We start from the raw sequence: 23,749 nt of genomic DNA, 5'->3' as shown, positions 1-23,749 counted from the left end.
TGTTTTCTGATGCACTGGTTGATTTTTCATTCTTATCCCAGAAGCCAACTATCCATCAGTTGCATATATTTGCTACGAATGTACTCGTAGCTGGGCTTGAAAGGTAAGTCATAGCAGTTTGAGTTAACTTTTAGTCGGCGTCCTGGGCCAGATCACCAAATATGAATTAACTCGTAGTCGGCATTCAACATGTTAAGTATAATTTTTACATGCATACAAGTAGTAGTGACAAATGGTACAAGAAAGCAAGCTTATACAGCATCAGAAAAAAGGAGATCGTATAATGGTTATACAGCATTTTAGTCTCCCGGCACTAAGATTTGCAGAACTGAAACCTTTTTTCAAAAGACCAGGCACACATTATCTTATATGCTTAACAGTATCACTTATAGAACCATTAATGCTTATGTGTCAGAAGCAGTGAACGTGTTAAGGTGTGAGTGAAGGAGAGTTAAAAGTGTGCTCCAGTGTGCCCTCTGTCCATGGAAAGCACCATGCAGAGTCAGATTAAGTGTGCCACTAAGAATTTTTGATTGCAGGGTGGAAATCAACTTTCTTACTCATATCTAGGATGATATAATCAACTTTCAAATGTGCATATATGAACCATGTCAAAAATTGCTGCTGCAAATGACAAAAATAGTAAAAGTAATAAACTGAATGCAATGCACTAGCTAGACCTAAGGAAAAGCAGAATCCTATAAACTTTTGTATGGTCTCTAGTCTCCCGTCATCTGGAATCCAAGTGTACATATCATGTTCCCTCCAAACCTGCTGAATATCCCTTACCTAACCACCAGACTTTGGTACTTTAACCTTCCTGGAAACTAAAATTGATGTAAACCTTCCTTAATTTTTATTCAGCAAAAAAAATAGATAACAATTGGGTTATTAGTTGCTTTTTTTGCTATTAAGAAATATTCCTAACACAGATATCAAATCATGTTACTTCAGTGCAAGACAATTTGTTGTGCCTCAGTTCAGTGTATGACATTTTGCTGTATGTGACAATTTGGTGCATGACAAATTGATGAAAGACGATTGTGGTGGCTACTAAAACTTTCATTTAACATTCTGTACATAATATCACTAAATGGTTAATTTAGTGATCATTATTTTATCCACCTTTGTTTTTTTAATGTGCATTTTACTTTTTTTCAGGGAAAACTTATGAAAATGTACCATGGACAAATTAAACATTACGAAATAAAAAGAAGTTTTTCACTATTTACTTTAAAAAAGTTCTTGTTTATACTCTGGCATGACCACCAAGTCAGTGGAGTTTACAATAAATCGTCAATACAAACTTTAATTGTATTTAGCAGTCAGGACTTGAACTAGGGCTTGAACCCTAGTCCACCCAAAGAGTGCGTGCTACTGCACTCTTGCTCCTGACCACCAGACTACATTTCTTCTATAGGTTATATTTTTAGGAAATAGATATGGAAGTAAGTTCCAGAGACCAAAAGTGTCATTAATGAATATTGGCTGGTTAGTGCACACCTGATCTCATTCTGCACCCACTTTACATGTTTTATTGAAAGCAATTCAAGTTAGTGTTAGGCTAGTAAATGTGAATGGGTTGAGGCAGGAATGCCAAAAGAAAGCAAACAGGTAAAGTCTCCCTGGGCATTTTGGAGGGGAACCAGAATTGGAGTCCAGGTCCCCCCCAAGGCCTCAGTAGTCCTTAATGCCCATAATTAAGGGTTGCTAAGCCAGAAGATACTTGGTTAGCATGGGAAGGAGAGGTAGGTAAAAGGGGTGCTTGTTTTTTCATCAAACAACTAAGGCTGTAGGGCATCCATATATAATGGCTACATATATTGAATTGTTTGTTTACCTTGTTTGCTTGATAAAAACTGACTTTTTGGGGTGGGGAATAACCATGTCCCAATCCATAAAATTCCAAGTCCTTTTTCATATGAATGGGCTTATTTATCCTAAGTAGTTATCCTAACCACTGTGCTACCCAAGACGGCATTAATGTGGAAACCACATAATTTAAGGTTTTTTTTTTCTTTTGGTTTCCCAAATCTTTGAGTTCATTGATTTTCTTAATTTTTGATCTCCATGAGATACACCAAATTGCCATAGCCATCAACTGTCTTTCACCAAATTAACTGTAGCACATAGTGAAAAATTTCATGCTCCAAATTGTTTCACACATTGAAATGGTGTGAAAACCATTTCAATGTGTGAAACTTCCTTTTGAAATACCAAACACTGAACTGTTGTACCACAAACTGTCATACAATCAATTGATGTGATCCCACTGAATTCAATCAATAATAATCTATTTGATTAACTACATAGAAAACTACTGTGGTTTTATAATGTTTAACTTGTCTTTCAACTCAGCTGGAAGAAACACTCCACTTTCTGTAATTATGCCTCCTGTTATCAGGTTTGCTGGTGTCACATCAAAAGCAGGATTCCAACAATTGATACCTATATCAAAACAAAAAAAAAAATACACTGAAACTGTGTTTTACTGCCACAAATAAATGGGGAAAAAAAAAACAGTGTGAATGTAGACAGAAGTGGAGAGCATGATCCTACACCAACCATTATAAACTTTTATTAAATAAAATAAAATAAAATAAATTAGAGTTGTTAAAAAAAGGAGGCGGATGCCTCTGAAAGCTTCGGTGTTTTATAGCTTTTATCTACATTATTTTATTTTATTGTATTTTATTTTTATTGTACAGACAGATCTTATATTATCAGTTTTATCCAGTATAATTGTACTATTTATTAGTATTAGTATTAGTATTAGTAACGGCCGTATGGTGCAAGAAAGCCTATGGCTTATGCTGCACCAGCCAAAAAAAAATCCGAACAAAACAATGATAAAAACAAAAATTAAATAAATAAATAATAATAATTAATAAATAAATAAAAATAATAAAATGAAATTAAAAATTAAATAAAAAGGAAATTAATCCTATCATCCTATGCGCTTCCCTTACCCGAAAGTACTATCCAGATGACCTTTGAATTTCCCCAAACTGTCGGCCTCTACCACCCATGAAGGCAACTTATTCCAGTAATTTATAACTCGCTGGCTAAAATAAAACTTCCTGCCGTCCAATCTAAACATTTCCCCGCGTAACTTGAATTTATGTCCCCTAGTTCTAGCATCATTTATAATCTTGAAAATTTTGTCCTCATTCATTTTACTGATGCCTCTCAGAGCCTTAAACACCTCAATCAAATCTCCTCTAAGGTGTCTAGTTTCCAAACTCTGCAACCCACATATTCGAAGTCTTTCTTCATAAGGACGCCCTTTTGCCGATCTCACCAGGCGAGTTACCCTTCTTTGCACCCTTTCAAGAAGCTCGATGTGTTTCTTTAGGTGCGGTCTCCATACTTGAACACAGTATTCCAAGTGTGGTCTAACATAGGCCTTATATAATGGGATTATCACGTCCCTATCTCTACTTGCAAAAGTTCGATAGATCATCGATAGGACACCATGGGCCTTCCTTGCAACCTGTTTACAATGCTCAGAGAATTTCATGTCTGACCGTATCGTAACACCCAAGTCCCTTTCCTCCAGTACTGGGTTTAGTTGAACTCCACCAAGTGAATAAGTTATTTTGGGATTACTGTTTCCCAGGTGTAATACCTTACACTTTGTTGGATTAAAGCACAGCTGCCATTTTTCTGACCATTCTTGAAGTCTATCTAGGTCTCTCTGAAGAAGCTCAGCTTGACAGTGATCATTAACTACTCTACCAACTTTAACATCATCTGCAAATTTAGACATCACGCCCTCTATCCCTTCATCAATGTCGTTTATGAAAATTAAAAACAACAGTGGTCCTAATACTGATCCTTGGGGAACCCCACTTCTTACATCAACCCAATCTGAGGAATAGCCATTTATCACAACCCTCTGCCTCCTGCCCTGAAGCCATCCTTCTATCCATCTAAGGATTTTCCCAGTGATTCCAACCTGTTCCAGCTTATAAAGCAACCGCTCATGTGGGACTGAGTCAAAAGCTTTGCTGAAATCTAAATAAACAATGTCGAAATTATTCCCTAAATCCAGCTCGTGAGTGACCCTTTCGAAATAGCGAACCAGATTTGTTAAACATGATTTTCCCTTTACAATACCATGCTGAGTATCCTTGAGAATTTCAATTCGATCCAAATGATCCTGAATTCCACCCTTGATCAATGCCTCCATGATTTTCCCTACTACTGAAGTCAGACTGACAGGTCGATAATTTCCCACTTCACTTTTAGAGCCACCCTTATGTATGGGAGATACATTTGCACTTTTCCAATCCAAGGGAATCTCCCCAGAGTCTAGTGATGCTTGCATAATTAGCCTCAGTGGTTCAATGCACTCACTTGCCGCCTCTCTCAAGATTATAGGGTATATTCCATCAACTCCAGGAGCCTTACTAGTCTGTAGGCTTGAAAGTTTTTTCATTAAATAATCTTGCGAAATTTCAATATCATTAATTACATATTTTTTAACTTCGCTCCCACAATTTCCCATTGCCACAAAAGGCTTTTCATTTGTAAATATCGATGCAAAATAACTGTTGAGTTCATCTGCAACGGCAGCTGGTGTATTTATTACTATCCCCTTTCCCTTACGTAAAGGTCCGATCTGGTTTGTCCTGCTCTTCTTGGCATTTATATATGTGAAGAATTCTTTATCCCCCCTCTTTGCTCTGTTTGCTAGTGATTTCTCATAAACTGCCTTTGCCTGTCGAACCTTTTCTGTGGCTCTATTACACATCACCTTGTTTTACTTATTTTAACAACTCTAATTTATTTTATTTAATAAAAGTTTATAAGGTTGGTGTAGGATCTTCCAGTCATTATGAACATGAACATTCCCAACCCCAGAGGCCTATTTGAAGAAAACGAAGTGGAGAGGATATATATATATATACAGGGTGTCTCAAAAATATTGGTATAAACGTTTAGGGGAGGTAGGTAACATCTAAAGGAAAGTGAATCGCATAGGAACCCATAACCGTAAGTTGGTAGATGGTGCTGTTCATCAGTTCGCGAGAGGGAAATTTCTGGTTTACTCATTCAAGCAGTAGTCGCCGCACGAAGAGCATGCATCAATATACAAACTGTGAGCTGGCAGCCATGCACCTATCGTATGGATTAGCAGAGGGCAATGGACGAGCCACTCGATGAAATTATGGAGAACGCTTCCCAGACAGATATGTACCGGACCACCGTTTGCTTGTGCGCACGTGCATCAAAATTTGTGCAATTATGGGTCATTTTGAGCAGACCATGTTCGACGCGAACTCCCGCCATGGAAAAATGTGTGTTGAATGCCGTCCAGCATAATCCTACCAGCACAAGTGCCGTTGCCTCTACCTTAGGAGTGTCTCGTTGCAGTGTACAGTGTGTCTTGCATGACGATTCCTTAGACCCCTTTCATCTCCAAAGGGTTCAGTTACTGCTCCCCCAAGATCATCCTGCACGTGTGACTTTTGCACAGTGGTTTCTCCAAGAAAGTGTTCAACACTTTAATTTTCCAGCCTATGTTTTGTTCACAGATGAGGCTTATTTCACTCGGGAAGGCTTATTCAATCAGCACAATGCTCATGTGTGGGCTCACGACAACCCACATGGTGTGCGCCCCCATGTGACACAACATTGCTTCCCAATAAATGTGTGGGCAGGTATGGTCGGTGACTGCTTAGTCGGCCCATACCTGTTACCATCCCGCATGAACTCCGCTAAATATCGGATCTTTCTTGAACAAGTTCTACCAGAGTTACTTGATGATGTTCCAGCAAATGTGAGATGCAACATTTGGTTTCGACATGACGGGGCACCTGCCCATTATGGAAGGTGTGTTTGTGACCATTTGAACAGGCGTTTTGGGCGTGATGGATTGGCCCCCACGCTCACCTGATTTATCGAGCCTTGATTTCTTTCTGTGGGGGCGCTCAAATCTATCGTGTATGAATCGCCTGTGGAGACGGAAATGGATCTCTTGTGCGAGACTCATCTGCGCTGCTGCTGGTACTGTCAAAGAAACTCCAGGTGTTCAACCATGTCCGCCAATCCATGCTTCATCAGTGTCACGCATGCATCGCGTCGGTGTCACGCATGCATAGTGTCTCATGGTGGAACCTTCGAGCATCTGTAACATCATGAAATGCATCCATCTCATACTCGATTGTTAATATTATGTGAAACTTGATTTTTAAGGAGTCCTATTATGTGAAATAAATGTTTGCCACTAATTACTGTCTTGTGTCATTTCTGCTTCTTGTGCCTCTGCTACTACTTTCCCGTGATGTTTCCGGTTATGGGTTCCTATGCGATTCATATTCCTTTAGATGTTTACCCACCTCCCCTAAACGTTTGTACCTATATTTTTGAGACACCCTGTATATATGAACAAAATTATTGGTTAAATTATAAGTTCACCTATAAAAATTTTGTTGCATATATCTAACTTTCTTACTCATATCTAAGATGATATAATCAAAATTATGGAATATGAATGAAAACATTCAAATGTGCATATATGAACCATGTTTGAAAGAGAAAATCACTTTAATTACCTTTAGGATACCAAACAACATTCTTAATTCCTACAATATTTCTGACAACATGGAAGACAGAACTCAACAAAATTTGATAACAATAATAATCATAAATACAGAAAACCCTCCCCAACTGTCTTGCCAACAACAGATTCCAGTTAGAGATTTTATATTTATACAGTAATACCCCGAAGTTACGCGATAGGTGGGTCCGACGAAAATCGCTTAAGTCGAATTCACGTAAGTCGGGGTACAACTTTGCATATAAATACATATAAATTTTGTTTAATTGGGACAAAGGACTAACAAAAACACTAGTTTAAAAGAAAAATATTTAATAAAATTGCAGTTACATATTAATACAAATTATGTATTAAAAAAATAAATGGGTTACGTAAAAACGTTATTCCGATGTCGATGGCTTCATAAAATCTAACAAATTCGTCTGAAGACACAGCGCCTTCTTTTTTTCACGCAGAATTTCTTCGTAGCAAGCTAATAATTTTTTTATTCCTTGCTTTGTAGCTTTAACGCGTTCTTCGTTGGAGTCTGTTTTCTAAAATTTTTAAGCTCTTTTCAATTGAGCTGAGACCTTCTGTCAAGCTTGCAATTGTCGTGTGCTTTTCTGGTGGAACTGGATCTGAAGTGTCGGATAATTCAGTAACGTTTTGCTCACGCATCTCTATGAGCTCATTCATTGTCAGCTCCTCACTATGTGAATCCAACAGCTCGTTCATTATCACCATTGACTTCCAAATCTAATTGCCTGGCAAGATTAACAACTTCTATCATATGAGCGACATGATCAGTTTCTGGCGTTGTTTTCGTCTCGTTTTTGAAAAAAAATGGACAAAGTTTCTTCCAGAAACCATTCAATGTTTTTTTGTGAATTTCATCCCAAGATTCTTCAATGATTCTTACGGCATCTAAAACATTGAATTGCTTCCAAAAGTCTTTAACAGATATCTCACTATTTTGTCTCATAGCTTCATTCAGACGTGCAAACGAACGCCTCGTGTAGTAGGCCTTGAATGTTTTGATGACTCCCTGGTCCACTGGTTGAAGCAAGCTGGTTGTGTTTTTGCAAGATGCAAAAACACAACTTTCACACGTTGGCAGGAGGGTGACCGGGTGCATTGTTAATAAGAAGGATAAATTTAAATGGAATCTGTTTAGACTTGCAATAACGTTCGACTTTGGATATGAAGTGGTGACCAAACCAGTCCTCAAAAACGGAAGCTGTCACCCAAGCTTTGATTTGACTTCCAAATTTTAGATATATTAGATGTAGGATTTTAGATGTAAGCTAATTTTAGATATATTTTTTTTAATTCTTGGGTTTTCAGAGCGATAAATTAAGAGAGGTTTTAACTTGCAGTCACCAGCTGCATTCCCGCCGACCATCATTGTCAATCAGTCTTTGGAAACCTTAAAGCCTGGAAAGTTTTTTTTTATTTGTGAAAACGATGTAATTTCCGACAAATGTTGAGCACGAATCCGAACGCGCACACATAAATATGACAGTTGGAATGCAAATTCTTGTATATGTGTGTGCAGCTCATGGGGCAGCAAAGTTGAATTTTGTTCATCTTTCGCTCTCACTCTCCGCCGTAGCACCGTATAATAATAGCATATGAAAAATGACATTGAAGATAGTGGGCGGCAGCATTGCCAAACATAAAAAATCAAGAACCGCGTAACTCCGAGTTCACGTAAGTCGGGGTATTACTGTATAGTAAAATTTTATAATTCACACTTTTTTTTTACACAAAGACACACCACACATTTTGAACAAGTCTCCTGCAGCAAAAATACAAGACAACCATTACTTTAACCTCCTGTAGGTCACAAGGGAGAAACTGTACAGTAATTCTGCCTGTGTTCTTCAGTCTATTTACTGTTCGGTGGATGAAAAACTCAAATTTCTGGGAAAGAAAAAAAAAACCCATAATCCTCGTCTGAGACTGACAGCTGCACTGTGAAACAAACAATACCTTGTACCAATAAGGATTCAAACTCAGGCAGTTTCCATTTGGTGCAGGAGAATGGTGATTATAACACCCTACTAGCTGGTCTGTAATCAAGTCACAAAGGAGATTAGGCAGGTTACGAGAAATCTTTGGCAAACAACGCAAAAAAAAACAGCAAAGAGTTCTTTACTTAAGCAAATTCTACAAGGAAGGGGATGAATCAGATTGGTCCACCTGATATCAATGGTTCAACTGTTGATGATCCTGCTCAGGTAGCTAACAAACTGAACGAGTATTTTGAATCTACATTTACACATGAGGAGTTATTCAGGGAGGGGAATAGCAGAGGTATGTTAACTCACTATGGTAGTGAGTTAAATGATTTTTTTAATAACTGAGAGCAAAGTGGAGGAGAAATTGTTTGAAGATAAACATAAAAATCACACCTGGGGTGAATGGGATCTATCCAGTTATATTAAAGGAGGCAGTAAAGGAATTAAGCAAACCCTTAGCCATAATTATAAGAGCTTCCATACTGGAAGCTTCATAATTATGAGAGGCCCATGGACTGGAGATGTGCAAATGTGACCCCAATTCACAAAGGACGATCAAAGGGTGACACAAGTAATTACAGACCTGTTAAGTTTAACTTCTGCTCTGGGGAAATTAATGGAGGCACTGGCTAATGAAGCACTGCAGAATGATCTAGACAACACTTCAGTTAGTTCGGACACAGCATGGGTTTGTTAAGGGGAAGACTTGTCTGACCAATTTGATTGGTTTTTTTGTTTGTTATTTGGTTTTTAGGAGCATTAGCAACTAAGGCCATATTGCTCCAGGGATATGCAGTGGTTATTCCCTGACCTTTCCGCCTCCTCCGTATTTGGTGGTCACGGGCTCGAACCCCGATCTAATCAAGAAGCGTGTGCTACGCACTGCTGCTCCTGCCCACCTGGCTACGGAGGCGCCCCAATTTGATTGGATACTATGATGTGGTCGCAAAGGAACTGGATGCAAAAAAATAATTTTGATATCATATACTTGGATCTTAGGAAAGATTTTGATACTGTTGCACATGGAAGACTACTGTACAAATTGGAGTAGTATGGCATTAAGGGCAAGTTGCTGCAATGGATAGAGGGATGGTTAAGTGGTAGAAGATGGAGAGTGGTAATCAATGGACACGGCTGTTCGTGGAATAATGTTAACAGTGGAGTCCTCCAGGGTTCAGTGTTGGTCCATTGTTGTTTTCTGTATTTATTAATGATACTGATAAAGGTATAGCAGGCTTAATGTCTAAGTTTGTAGACGATACAAAGGTTGGCAAGGTTGTTAAGGACACTACTGATGCTATACTGCTGCAACAGGATCTGGACAGGTTGAGCAGATGGGCTGAGAGGTGGCAAATGAAGTTTAACATTGACAAATGTAAAGTACTGCATATGAGTAGCACTAACGCCAGAGTAACGTATCAACTCTGTGGTATTACACTCAGAATGGTAGAGAATGAAAAGGACCTGGAGGTAATTGTGCAGTCTGATATGAAGTTTTCTGAGCAGCGCAGACGGTCTGCAAGAGTAGCTCATGGTGTCTTGTCAATGATATGCAGGAATTTTCTAGCAGGGACAAGGTGATTATTCCATTGTATAAGGCAATGATCAGGCCACACCTTTAATACTGCATACAGGTTTGGAGGTGTCATTTTAGGAAGGATGTAGATCTGCTGGAACGAGTACAGAGAAGAGATTAGTGAATGGAACAAAGGGTTGCTCTTAGAAGAAAGGCTTAAGTTATGCAAATTACAGTGTCTGGAGACTAGGCACCTAGGAGGTGATCTGATTGAGGTGTATAAGGCCTTGAACGGTTTGAGCAAGCTCAATGCTGATGGGACTCTTCCTCTAGCCCAGATTAATCACCTGGGGGGACATGAACATAAATTCAAATTGAGGAAAGACAGTTGTAGAATAGATGTGTGTAAATTTGCCTTTAGCCAGCGACTGGTTTATTTCTGTAAAAACTTACATCTGTTGTTGTAGAAGTGGACAGCTTAAATAAATTCAAGCAGACCTAGACAAACATTTGGAGCGAATGGATAGGTGAAATGGGAAGGTTTTTTTTTTTTTTTTTTTTTTGTTGGCATATGATGCGAGAAAGCATGTTGTATAAGCTTGCTTTCTTGCATCATATGCCTCTGTTAATGCTACCCACAAGGGGCTAGTGACAATGTCAGATTTAAGTAATATGGGGACCCTGATTCACAATTTAGAAGTCATAAAAATAAGGCTGCAGTAGTCCTGCTCTAACAGTAATTACTTTATTCTGGGATCCCAAGCAGCCTTGGGAACAGTGGACCAACTGTGGCACTGCACCTCCATAAATCCATCTTGCTAGTGCGTAAGGCAAAGGGATGGAATTTGCATATGTTCTCTCTCTCTCTCTCTCTCTCTCTCTCTCTCTCTCTCTCTCAGTGATGTATGTGTCAATACCACATATACCAGTCGCAACTGGTTCATTTTCTTTGTGGTCTATATTAGTAGAAAATGTAACATATCGCAGTCCAAATTCCATCTTGGCATAAAATTAATAAAAATTAATATTGTGATAACATATTTTTATTTCCTTCTATGAACACAAAGAAATTTGAATTCAATATAACGTACAATCAATTTTTTAAATGTAGCACATCTGAAGAAAATTTACAAAAATAAATAATCGATTAATTGAGAGTATCAGAAATAAAATAATTACTTTATGCTAAAAAAATTATTCACTTAGGTTCAGATAACTTGCAGTCTCTGAAAACTCAATGGCAGTCTGCCAATTAGTTACCCTGTATACATATTAGTTTGGACTTGTTTTCTTAATGCTTTGAACAATCATAGCAACCACCATGCTTGTTATACAGTAATTAAAATTAACATTTATTTTACCTTTTATAACAAACATTGCATGTATGTTGTAAAAATTAAATTTACTGTTTCTTCATATGTTTTATTGGCATGATTATTAATTTTCCCTTAATCCAATTTCTATAGGACCTTTGTCTTACTAAATTCAGCACTTTCCAGGAACATATAAACTGTTACAGGAATCCTATGCCAACTGTTGGGGAACAGTTGGCATAGGATTCCTGTTAAATTAATTTTTTTTTTATAAGTGTTCACAACTTATATATCCGAAATGGCATGCCCAGGGAATAGAGATAAATTTATAGTTGTGTCATTGACTTTGAATGCATAACATGACAGTCCTTTTTTTTTCTTTTCTTCAAATAAAAAATGTTATAAAGAGGATGAGTTACAAATAGAGCTTTCATTCAAAATGACAAAAATCAAATCTCCTACCAAATTTATGGAATAGTGGAAAAGTTACTGCTCTGGATAAAGGGATGATTGAGTGGGAAGAGACAGAGAGTAGTTCTTATGGTCACTGCTCTTCAGCTCTTCTTATGGTCACTGACCTTGGTAAAAACACCTCCCACCATTCCCAACACGTTCCATTCAATGCCTCCTGTGGTCTTCCGTCAAAAGGATGTCATAAGGATTTTGATGAATCTTAATGCTAAGAAAGCTCCAGGTCCCGATGGTATTTCTCAACTTGTTCTCAAAACCTGTGCTCCTGAACTTACTCCTGTTCTTTGCCGTCTTTTTTCACTTTCTTATTCCAAAGGTGTTTTTCCTTCTGCTTGGAAATTTGCTCATATCCAGCCAATTCCTAAAAAGGGTGACAAATCGCTCCCATCCAATTATCGTCCCGTTCCAATTACTTCTACTCTTTCTAAAGTAATGGAGAAATCAATTAACTGCCAACTGTTAAACTATCTAGAAACCTTCCATCTGATCAATGATCACCAGTATGGATTCCATCAGTGTCGATCCACTGGTGATATTCTGGCTTATATTACCCATTTATGGACTAAATCAATGGAAAAATTTTGGTGAAACACAAGCAGTTGCTCTTGATATCTCAAAGGCTTTTGATCGTGTTTGGCATAAAGGTCTTCTAAATAGTTTGCCAACTGTTTTTTTTAACTGGTTATCCAGTTTTCTCTCTGATCGCTCACTGAGGGTGATGGTAGATGGCTCTCTGTCTTCTAACTTCTCCACTAATGCCGGTGTGTCCCAAGGTTCAGTTCTTTCCCCCACTCTTTTCCTCTTGTATATTAATGACCTTCTTCCATTGACTGGAAATCGTATCCATAGTTTTGCCGATGATAGCACATTGCATTCCACTTTCCATTTTGAGAAACCTTGCCCTGCTCAATCAGCTTAAACTTCTCGAAAATCTGCTACAATTTCCTTAAATGCCGATCTCCGGGTAATTCTCCAGTGGGGCAAAGACAACTTGGTTGATTTGAACCCTTCTAAAACTCAGTCTTGTCGTATATCTCAGAAAAAGGATTCTTCTGCTCCTATGCTTATCTTTGGTGACACTCCGATTTCTAGGCAAAATGATATATCTCTTTTAGGGATTACCCTGACTTCTAATCTCTCTTGGCACAAGCACATTACAAATGTTGCTTCCTGTGCATCTAAAAAACTTGGTTTACTCTTTCGCTCTCGGCATTACTTTTCTTCCAAACAGTTGTTCACTCTGTACAAATCGCAAATTCGCCTTACCATGGAATATTGTTTCCACATCTGAGGTGGTGGGGTGGTGCGGTGGTGACCCCAAAACCTTTCTCAGGCTTCTTGATTCCGTTCAGAAGAGGGCAGGTAGGTTAAATAATGACTCCTCTCTAACAGAGTCTCTTCACTCGCTGTCTTATAGACATACTGTTTCTGCTGCATGCCTTTCTACGGATACTTCCATGGGCACTGTTCTTCTGAATTGGCTTCTATAATTACCGCTCTCTCTTTCAAAACAGTCCAAACACGTGCTGCCACCAGCCAACATCCATTTACTGTCCAACTCCAAACTTGCAGAACCAACTTTTCATCTTCCTCGTTTATTTATTCAACTGCCATTTTCTGGAACAACCTTCCTTTATACGTATTTCCTGAATATTACAGTCTACAGAAGTTCAAGTCCAATGTCAACAAATATCTTCTTTCATCTTCTCAACCTCCAACCCAAGCACGGTACTAAGTACTATAGGTTCTAATACCTCTCGTGTTTGGGGTTTACATAAAAAAATATATATATATTTCGTGGCTGATCTGGCAGAGAAGAGAGAAAGAAAAGTAAAAAGGAAATAACTTACTAGAATACCAAACAAGAGACGAGTTGGTATACGGACTGTGGGGAGAGTCTCCACACCGCAGAGGCATGTATCCAGAAAGATTACTCATAGCCAGTTCAAAGTTTTTATAGCTTGTCACTACAACCCCGTGTGTTGGACAAAAGAGACATTGTCATACAAAATTAAAATTACGAGGGTATATTAGGAAATTGGCATTAAATAAATGAAGTAGTTCACCCCAGGATAGAAAAGAAATGAACTTACGAAACAGCGGTAAATAGTACTTAACTTTGTGTACTGTAATACATACTTTTATTTGCAATAAAAGTATGTATTATAGTGGAAAAATAGAATCTTGTTATTGCATTCAGTAAACTAATGGCTCACGAGAAATAAAAATATATGGTAGTAGGATAGTGAAAAGAGTTCAGAATAGGAGGGAAAATAGGTGGGCTCGGGCAGTCAAGGGGTTGCATTTCCTGTTCCTATTGTGTACTGTAATACATACTTTTATTTGCAATAAAAGTATGTATTATAGTGGAAAAATAGAATCTTGTTATTGCATTCAGTAAACTAATGGCTCACGAGAAATAAAAATATATGGTAGTAGGATAGTGAAAAGAGTTCAGAATAGGAGGGAAAATAGGTGGGCTCGGGCAGTCAAGGGGTTGCATTTCCTGTTCCTATAGTAGGACCCTGAACATAGTTCTGGGAGTCTACTTCATGTGTTTAAGTCAGTTATGTTAAAATTAAAATTAAATTAATTAAAACTAAATTAAAATTAAGTATATATAAAAAAGCACATATAAAACCAATATCCCCTTGGTAGCCAATCGGTAGGTACAAGTTTTCTAGACTGTGTGACAACAGGATGGGAGTATAATCTGTACAATATGTACAAGCCTGTTAGCAGTAGAATATCAGCATACTATGTTAAGTGGTTAAACATCTTCTTATGCTTGATGATAATGATTGCTTTTATTGAAATGGTAATAAAGGTAGGCTGGAAGAAATTGGTTGTCCAAAAGCTTGTGGTATATATTTCTGATGTTATGAATTGTCAAACTATTGCTGTTGCATATGCTGCCTATCCTGATGTAATTATCATTACATCAGGATAGCCATTTTCAAATAGGGTACATTCTAATATCCTGATGACAGGATGATATTAGAATGTACCCTATTTGAAAATTTAGTGTCAGTGGGTGAAATTAACTACATCTACAGAAGAAAAACCTTTCGTAGCAATGGGAAATTGTGGGAGCGAAGTTGAAAAATATGTAATTAATGATATTGAAATTTCGCAAGATTATTTAATGAAAAAACTTTCGAGCCTACAGGCCAGTAAGGCTCCTGGAGTTGATGGAATATACCCTGTAATCTTAAGGTAGGCAGCAAGTGAGTGCATTGAACCACTGAGGCTAATTATGCGAGCATCACTAGACTCTGAAGAGATTCTGTTGGATTGGAAAAGTGCCAATGTATCTCCCATACATAAGGGTGGTCCTAAGAGTGAATTGGGAAATTATCGACCTGTCAGTCTGACTTCAGTGGTAGGAAAAATCATGGAGGCAATGATCAAGGGTGGAATTCAGGATCATTTGGATAGAACTGAAATTCTCAAGGATACTCAGTGTAAAGGGAAAATTTTGTTTAACAAATCTGGTTCGCTATTTTGAAAGGGTCACTCATGAGCTGGATTTAGGGAATAATTTCAACATTGTTTATTTAGATTTCAGCAAAGCTTTTCACTCAGTCCCACATGAGCTGTTTCTTTATAAGCTGGTACAGGTTGGAATCGCTGGGAAAATCCTTAGATGGACATCAGGATGGCTTCAGGGCGGGAGGCAGAAGGTTTTGATAAATGGCTATTACTCAGATTGGGTTGATGTAAGAAGTGGGACCACTTCTTACATCAACTCAATCAGTATTAGGACCACTGTTGTTTTTAATTTTCATAAACGACATGGATGAAGGGATACAGGGCGTGATGTCTAAATTTGCAGATGATATTAAAATTGGTAGAGTAGTTAATGATCACTGTCAAGCTGAGCTTCTTCAGAGAGACCTAGATAGACTTCAGGAATGGTCACACAAATAGCAGCTATGCTTTATTCCAATAAAATGTAAGGTATTACCTGGGAAACAGTAATCCCAAAATAACTTATTCACTTGGTGGAGTTCAACTAAACCCAGTACTGGAGGAAAGGAACTTGAGTGTTACGATATGGTCAGACACGAAATTCTCTGAGCATTTTAAATAGGTTGCAAGGAAGGCCCATGGTGTCCTATCAATGATCTATTGAACTTTTGCAAGTAGAGATAGGGACGTGATAATCCCATTATATAAGGCTTTTGTTAGATCACACTTGGAATACTGTGTATGGAGACCGCACCTAAAGAAAGACATCGAGCTTCTTGAAAGGGTGGAAAGATTGCCTGGCAAGATCGGCAAAATGGCGTCCTTATGAAGAAAGACTTCAAATATGTGGGTTGCAGAGTTTGGAAACTAGACACCTTAAAGGAGATTTGAATGAGATGTTTAAGGCTCTGAGAGGCATCAGTAAAATGAATGAGGATGAAATTTTCAAGATTATAAATGATACTAAAACTAGGGGACATAAATTCAAGTTACGGGGGGGAGATGTTTAGGACTGCAGGAAGTTTTATTTTAGCCAGCGAGTTATAAATTACTGGAATAAGTTACCTACATGGGTGGTAGAGGCTGACAGTTTGGAGAAATTCAAAGGTCATCTTGATAGTACCTTCGGATGAGGGAAATGCATAGGATGATAGGGTTAAATTTCCTTTTCTTTTATTAATTATTAGTTTTTTTTTTTGGCTGGTGTAGCATAAGCCATAGGCTTTCTTGCACCATGCGGCCATTACTAATACTAATACATTAAATTTGAAAGTGTCACATTTATTGTACATATTGATTTTGTGGGGCTATTAATATCAATGTCCAGATCCAAGTAATTTGCAGTAAGGTTATTGCAGTTAGTTCTTTCCAGTTTAAGCTCTAGAGGGAATATATTTGCAAATCCTGTAGGAAATTGGGGTTTATTACGAATAAATCATCAATTTATTTAAACATGTAGAGTTCTGTTGATAGTGAAGTTTCTGACCAGTATAGATAGAGGTTGGCTATGACACAGCTAGCAGGACTGGCCAAAGGAGTTCCCATGATTTGTAGGTAAACTGTATTATAGTGAAAGATGAAATTATCGGAGATACACAAGTTGATTAAATTATTCCGATATCCTAGTTTGCAGTTTATTTGCTTATATTTATTGTATAGTTTGTCAAAAACAGACTCAAATTAGATCAATCCTGGTGAAAAGACTATGGAAATCAAATGTTTGTATGTGTGAAATATGGTTTTTTCAGTGCTTCTAATACAGGTAAATTGTTGGTAATAATTCTACTGTCGGGTAGGATATTCATAATGGGTTTGAGTAACTACTCCAAGGCCTTATACCAGGTTTATGTGCATGGCTGTTCTTACATGACGAAATAAATCTGAAACCAATAGGAATCTTATGAAACTTGGGTATGAAATATATGTAAGGAAATCTGTAATTACCGATGTTAAGCTTGAATTTTTTGTTGAAAGCTATTAACTTTTTTTGTAATAATGTTACTGTTATTTGGTTACAGGCTTTTATGTTTCACTGGAATTGGGTTCTGTACTTAAGATATGGAAGTAAAAGGATTTGCATATGAAAGCATAGTTGTTGGAGGCTTTATCAACTGGAGTAATGATAAGCTGTTTATGCAGTTCTGATAATTGCTGTTTGATTTCGGTGAAGTTGCAGTTAATACTAGTTGTAGGTGGGGTTCCATATTATTAAAGTCTTATAGTTATTGATTAATGCTGTAAACACAATAATCCATATTTGGAAATCTTCTATGGGTGTTTTATATTTGTAAGCAAGCATGAAGCAGTAGCTAAGTAAGTCCTAATATAGTTGCTTTTTGACAGTAGTCAGGTTGATTTTTGTGTATAATCTGAATTTATAGCCATATGAAAGAATCTTTCTAAGCTCCAGGTAAGGTATAATTTCTAAGTTACCAGTTTAGATTATTTAGTTTAGAATTTCTAAGTTACCAGTTCTAAGTTTAGAGATTTTGTCAAAGACAATTTATCTTTAAAATCGAGTGAAATTCTCCTTACAATTAAGAAAGCCAGAAATATCTTTGAAACCATTGCGATTAGCTGTGCTGAAGCTGAGTGAGCTTTCAGCGTAATGAATAATATTGTGACAATTAAACATGTTGCAGATTATGATGACCATACATTTAATAGGGCTTAGAGGGGAACAGGTATTGTGTGATATCAGACACTCAGTCTAAAACACTGATGGATCCAATATTTCAGATTTAGGAGAAGTCCGGTTGGCCTGCCTCCCTAAAATCCACTCGTGCACACCTTCTCGATGGTAAGCCCTATTTTGTCACTTAGGTGGCAATGAACATGTAGAGTGGTTCACTTCAAGACGCCTGGTCAGCGTGAAGAGGAAAAGGCCAAACCCTCCAGCACATGACAGTAGGATGGAACAAATGGCCTTCAGTCCCCAGCAGCTTTCACTCCCCCTCTTATGGCAGCAAGAGGATCAGAGTGGAAGCAGAGGGTGCTAAGAATCTCTGGGCTGCCATGCACGGAAATTGAACCTGGCCTGTTACAACGTAAGATCACTCATCGGTGAAGATAGGATATTAGAACTGGAAAAGGAATTAGAAAATGTGAATTGGAATATCATCAGTTTGGCTGAAACAAGAAGAAGAAATGAATCGCTTATAAGTTTATCAAGTGGAAATTTGCTGTACACCAATGGAAACAGTGAAAGGAGCAAAGGTGGAGTTGGCTTTCTGGTCCATAAAGATATAAAAAACAACATTTTGGAATTCAAAAGTACATCACCAAGGGTGTCAAAACTACTACTCAGGATTTCTAAAAGGTATAAAATAAAGGTTATAATGATTTATGCACCAACATTGAGCCATGATGATCAAGAGGTTCAAGAAATGTACACTGAAATTGAGAGTCTTCTAGATGAACAGAAAACTCACTATACTATCACTATGGGGTACTTCAATGCTAAGATTGGAAAGAGACAAAACAGTGCAGAAAGGAGAACTATAGGAAATTTTGGAATTGGTGAAAGAAATGAAAGTGGTGAAAGACTTGTGGAATTTGCAGAATCGAGGATTGTCAGTAATGAACACTTTTTTTCAAGAAAAGGGTGAACAGAAAGTTGACACGGAAGAGCCCAAATGGATTTGGGCTCTTCCATGTCCACTTTCTGTTCACTTCCAAATGTTGGAAGTGATCACAGAATGGTAAGATGCACACTTGATGTAAGAAAAGAAAGGAAAAAACTGACTCGAGTAAATTATACAAAGATCTCTGAGATAACTGAAGAGAAGAAAAAGCAATATGCACTGGAACTTAAGAACAAGTTTGAGCTTCTGCAGACTGCTCAGGCCCAAGATATTGACGAGGAGTATTACAACTTTCTGAAAGTGATAAAACCCAAGAAACCTATAGGTAAAAAGAAATCCAAAGAAGAAAAAATTAGTCAAGAAACACTTGTCATGATGAACCGAAGATGACAAATGAGGAGCAAGAAAAATACTGACAAGGAGAAAATTGAGTATACTGAGTTATGCAAAGCCATTAGAAAGAGACTCAGAGAGGACATAAGAAGATTTAACACAAGATAAGTAGAACAAGCATTAAGGGAAAACAAAGGACTTAAATCAGCAGCCATGAGGAGTAATACAGAAAGACCATATTACTGAAGCTGATGAGGTAGAGCTGCTCTACCTCATCAACTTCAGCTGTCCTCCAAGAGCATTGAGAAGACAATATGCTGGCACAAGAGCCATTCAGAACTGATCAACTTAGATTCCATTACTTCAACAGAACTGCAAAATTGCTAAATGAATCCAACATTGATATTCTAGATGAAAATATTAATATCAAAAAAGAGTTTCAAAGGTTTTATAATCAAGTTACTAGAGAATAGGCACCTCGCAGATGCCTAGTCTCCAGACACTGTAATTTGCAAAACTTAAGCCCTTTCTTCATAAGAGCAACCCTTTGTTCCATTCACTAATCTTGTTGCCCTTCTCTGCACTTGCTCCAGTAGCTCTACATCCTTTCTAAAATGAGGCCTCCAATGGTCAGGCCACACCTTGAGGTGTGGCCTGACCATTGCCTTATACAAGGGGATAATCAGCTCCTGTTAGAAAAATTCCTGTGTATCATTGACAAGACACCATGAGCTACTTTTGCAAACTGTCTTCACTGCTCAGAAAACTTCATATCTGCCTGCACAATTACCCCCAGGTCCTTTTCATTCTCTACCACTGTCAGTGTAGTGAATGAAAATGACCTGGGGGTAATTGTGCATAAAAGAACCAGGAGCTGATGGAATAACTGCAGAGTTGCTTAAGAACAGTGGAGTGATACTATGGAGAATACATAATCTGTGCCGTCTGGGTAGTGGTATCCGCTGAAAATAAGTAAGAACAGTCTTCTCCTTTGGTGAAGCGTTACTTATTCGAAGTACAGGAATACTTCGCATAGCGTGGTTTCGCTATAGCGCAGTTTACAAATTGAAAAAAAATTAACTGCGTTACGCACCAATACATTTGATATGTATGTATGTATTCTAATGCCAGCACATGGGCCAATGCGCTATGGATTCAAAGCCATTCTGACTGTTGTCGAAACTCCCATTATATACGGACTCTGCTAGCATTCATACATTAGTAAACACATTAGATTCCTTGCTGTGAGGTCATTGATTGTGCGTAAGCTGTACAAATATTTTTCGCTGTGTATTTTTATTAAAGATTATTTTTTAAAAAACGTTACACCATTATACGCAAATATGAGTGGAAAGAAGAAATATAATGGCACCGCGTGTTCTTCTAGATCCAAACATCGAACAAGGTATGAAAGTAAGGCAGGTGTTGCAAAATGACATTCAATGTTATAAAGAGATTTATGCAGATAAAAAGAAAAAAAACTGTGCAAACTAAACTAATCAGTTATTTTTCTAAATAAAAATACAGTACATACTTCACTTATATTCTTTTGGTACTGCAATAAAAATGATTTTTACTGTACTTACTAGTATTTTTCATTTTTATCATTTTAGTTTCTTTTTTTGCAAGAACTTCATGTGCATCAATTTATAGTAAACAAACACCCATATATTTTTGCAACTCGACCCATATAATCAAATTGTCAGAAAGCATTGCATTAAAATACATACTAATAATACCTCGATCAGTGCGGTTTTGCATAGCACAGTATATTTTTGGCACGAATTAACCGCGCTATGCGAGATATTCCTGTAGTGCAATATCATGGCAACTCATTGTGAAGGTATTCAAACAATATGAGATATAACTTAAACGATGCCACCTTTGCATATTTTTGAAATTGGAAAATATCAGTGTGGTTTCAGACCCAAATGCTCAACAACTGACCAGATTTTCATTTTGAGGCAGATACAGGAAAAAGCATTTGAGTATAATATACACTTATTTAACCTATATGTAGATTTTAAACAAGCTTTTGATTCACTCAACAGAGAGGAAATGATAAATGATCTCCTTCTCCTTCTCCTGGTCATACCTACAAAGATTGTTAGGCTCATAAAAGCAACCCTGGTTGGCTCTAAAGCAGTAGTGAGAATTGACAATGAGTTGATGACTCCCTTTGACATTAATGCTGGTGTTAGACAGGGCATTGCACTCTCTACTGTGTTATTTAACTTGATTTTAGAGACGGCTGTCAAAAAATTAGAAGTGACTGGACACACATGCACAAAGACAGTGCAGGTCTGTGCATATGCTGATGATGTCGCTATTATCAGGACTAAAGGAGCACTGGAGGAAAGAGTGGCCAGGCTGGATAGTGAAGCACAAAGAAGAGGACTTAGGATAGATGAAGCAGAGACAAAATATATGGAAGCCTGGAGAAAGGCAGATAACACGGCAAATTTAAGAACCAGCAGCTTCTCGTTTAAGCATGTTCAAAATTTTGCTTTATCTAGGTTCGTAGATAAACCAGTCCGACTCTATTACTTATGAAATTAAGTCCCATATCCTGAGTGGAAACAGATGCTTCTATGGAGAAGAATATATAATCTGATACTATTAATAGAATACATAATCTGACACATGAAAAACTAATGAAATCCGGAGTATTTAACAGACATTGAAAATTAAGAATATACAAAAGTCTCATTAGACCAGTTGTAACATATGGTTGTGAAGCTTGGACTTAACGAGTAAAGATGAGCAGTTGTTGACAGTGTTCGAGCGTAAAATTTTGCGAATAGTCTTTGGGGCCGTACAAGACGTTGATGGATCCTGGAGGATCAGAATGAACCATGAACTTGACAATCTTATTCAGGGTGTGGACATCGTCAGATTTGTGAAGAGCCAGCGTCTTGCCTGGTTGGGACATGTTATGAGAACGGATGACAGCAGAACGACTAAGAGAATAACGAAATGAAAACCTACTGGTAGGAGGGCAAGAGGAAGCCTGCGGAAAAGATGGATAGATGATGTAGAAGAGGACTTAAAGATCATGAGAATAAAAAGTTGGAGAAGTTTGACTTCTGGGAGGGCTTTGTGGTGAAACATCATTGAGGAAGCTAAGACTGGGTTATAATGCCAGAAGAAGAAGAAGAACTGTATTACCATGAAAGATGTAATTATCTCCAATAATTACATCTTTCATGGTAATACAGTTTACCTGCAAACCATGGGAACTGCTATGGACAGTCCTGCTAGCTGTGTCACAGCCAATTTCTATCTATACCGTTAGAAATTTCACTACCAACAGAACTTTGCATGTTTAGATACACTGATAATTTATTTGGAATAATCTACCCCAATTTCCAATAAGATTTTGCAATTTTGCAATATCTACAAGATATTGCAAATATATATCCTCTAGAGCTCAAACTGGAAAAAACTAACTACAATAACCTTACCACCAATTACTTAGATCTGGACATTGATATTAATAGCTCACAAACTACAATCAAAGTATACAATAAATGTGACACTTTCAACTTAATGTAGTTAATTTCACCCACTGGCACTCTAATTTTTCAAATATGGTACATTCTAATATCATCCTGTCACAGTGCATCAGTATAGCCACCACATGCACATGGCAACAGTTTGATAATTCATATATCATAAATCTCTACCAGAAGCTTTTGGACAACCAATTTCCTCCAACCTACCTTTATTACTATTTTAATAAAGCACTCCTTATCATCAAGCATAAAAAGATGTTTAACCACTTAACTGATATACAGCAGACTCTTGATTAACCGGGACACTTCAAGACTCCAAATTAAAAAAAATAAATAAAAAATAATAATAAAAAAATCAACCAAAAATCAAAAATTCAACCAAAAATCAAAAAATTCAAGTAATAACTAGAATAGGTAAAATAAACAGATATTTTGCATGTTGTAAATAAGCGACAAGCAGCATTATAAGTCATCATTGGGAGATTAGCGTACCTATTATCTTGCAATCCCCGCTGTCTTCACACCCACTTCTCAAAAAATATAAAAAGGAAAAAAAAAAAAAAAGACCAAATGTTTAGTTTGTTTTAGTGGGTTGCGTCGATTGTTGTGTTCTCCGTTGCAGTGCAAAAGGACAAATTTTGTTTCATTATTTATGTCAGGGATGTCAGAATTTTTTTTATAGCAATTTTTTTTTTTTTTTTGTTTAGAAATCGAATAATGATGGGTAAATGCAAAAGAGTTGCGTTTTCAGTTAAACAAAAACTTGAAATTATTCAAAGGTTTGAAAATGGTGCATCTGTTAAATCTCTAAGGAACCTTTATAAGGTTGGTGACCAAACCATACGCAACATCATAAAAAATAAAGGGAAGCTATTAGATTTAAAATTAACATTGTAAAAAAATATAGGAAAGCTATTAGACTTAAAGTCAACATCGCAAAAAATAAAGGGAAGCATCGTATCGGACAGGCGAGTAGTGCGT

General features: G+C 37.3%; 1 protein-coding gene across 1 annotated transcript in view; it reads right to left on the bottom strand.

Annotated features, from left to right (window-relative positions):
* Window positions 1–839: 839 nt before the first annotated feature.
* The window catches only part of LOC150081739 (methylthioribose-1-phosphate isomerase), a 138,988-nt gene continuing 116,078 nt past the window's right edge, over window positions 840–23,749 (bottom strand). Inside the window, exon 6 of the mRNA XM_090378842.1 lies at window positions 840–2,448. Coding sequence (XP_090234968.1) covers window positions 2,318–2,448 — 131 coding nt within the window. The 3' untranslated portion in view covers window positions 840–2,317. The remainder of the gene's footprint in view (window positions 2,449–23,749) is intronic.

Source organism: Mastigoproctus giganteus, chromosome 8 (assembly GCF_048544385.1).
Source record: "Mastigoproctus giganteus isolate SK-2022 chromosome 8, ASM4854438v1, whole genome shotgun sequence".
In the NCBI taxonomy this organism is placed as follows: Eukaryota; Metazoa; Arthropoda; class Arachnida; order Uropygi; family Thelyphonidae; genus Mastigoproctus; species Mastigoproctus giganteus.
Note: the sequence above shows the minus strand (reverse complement) of the source record. Positions and strands in the feature narration are given on the sequence as shown.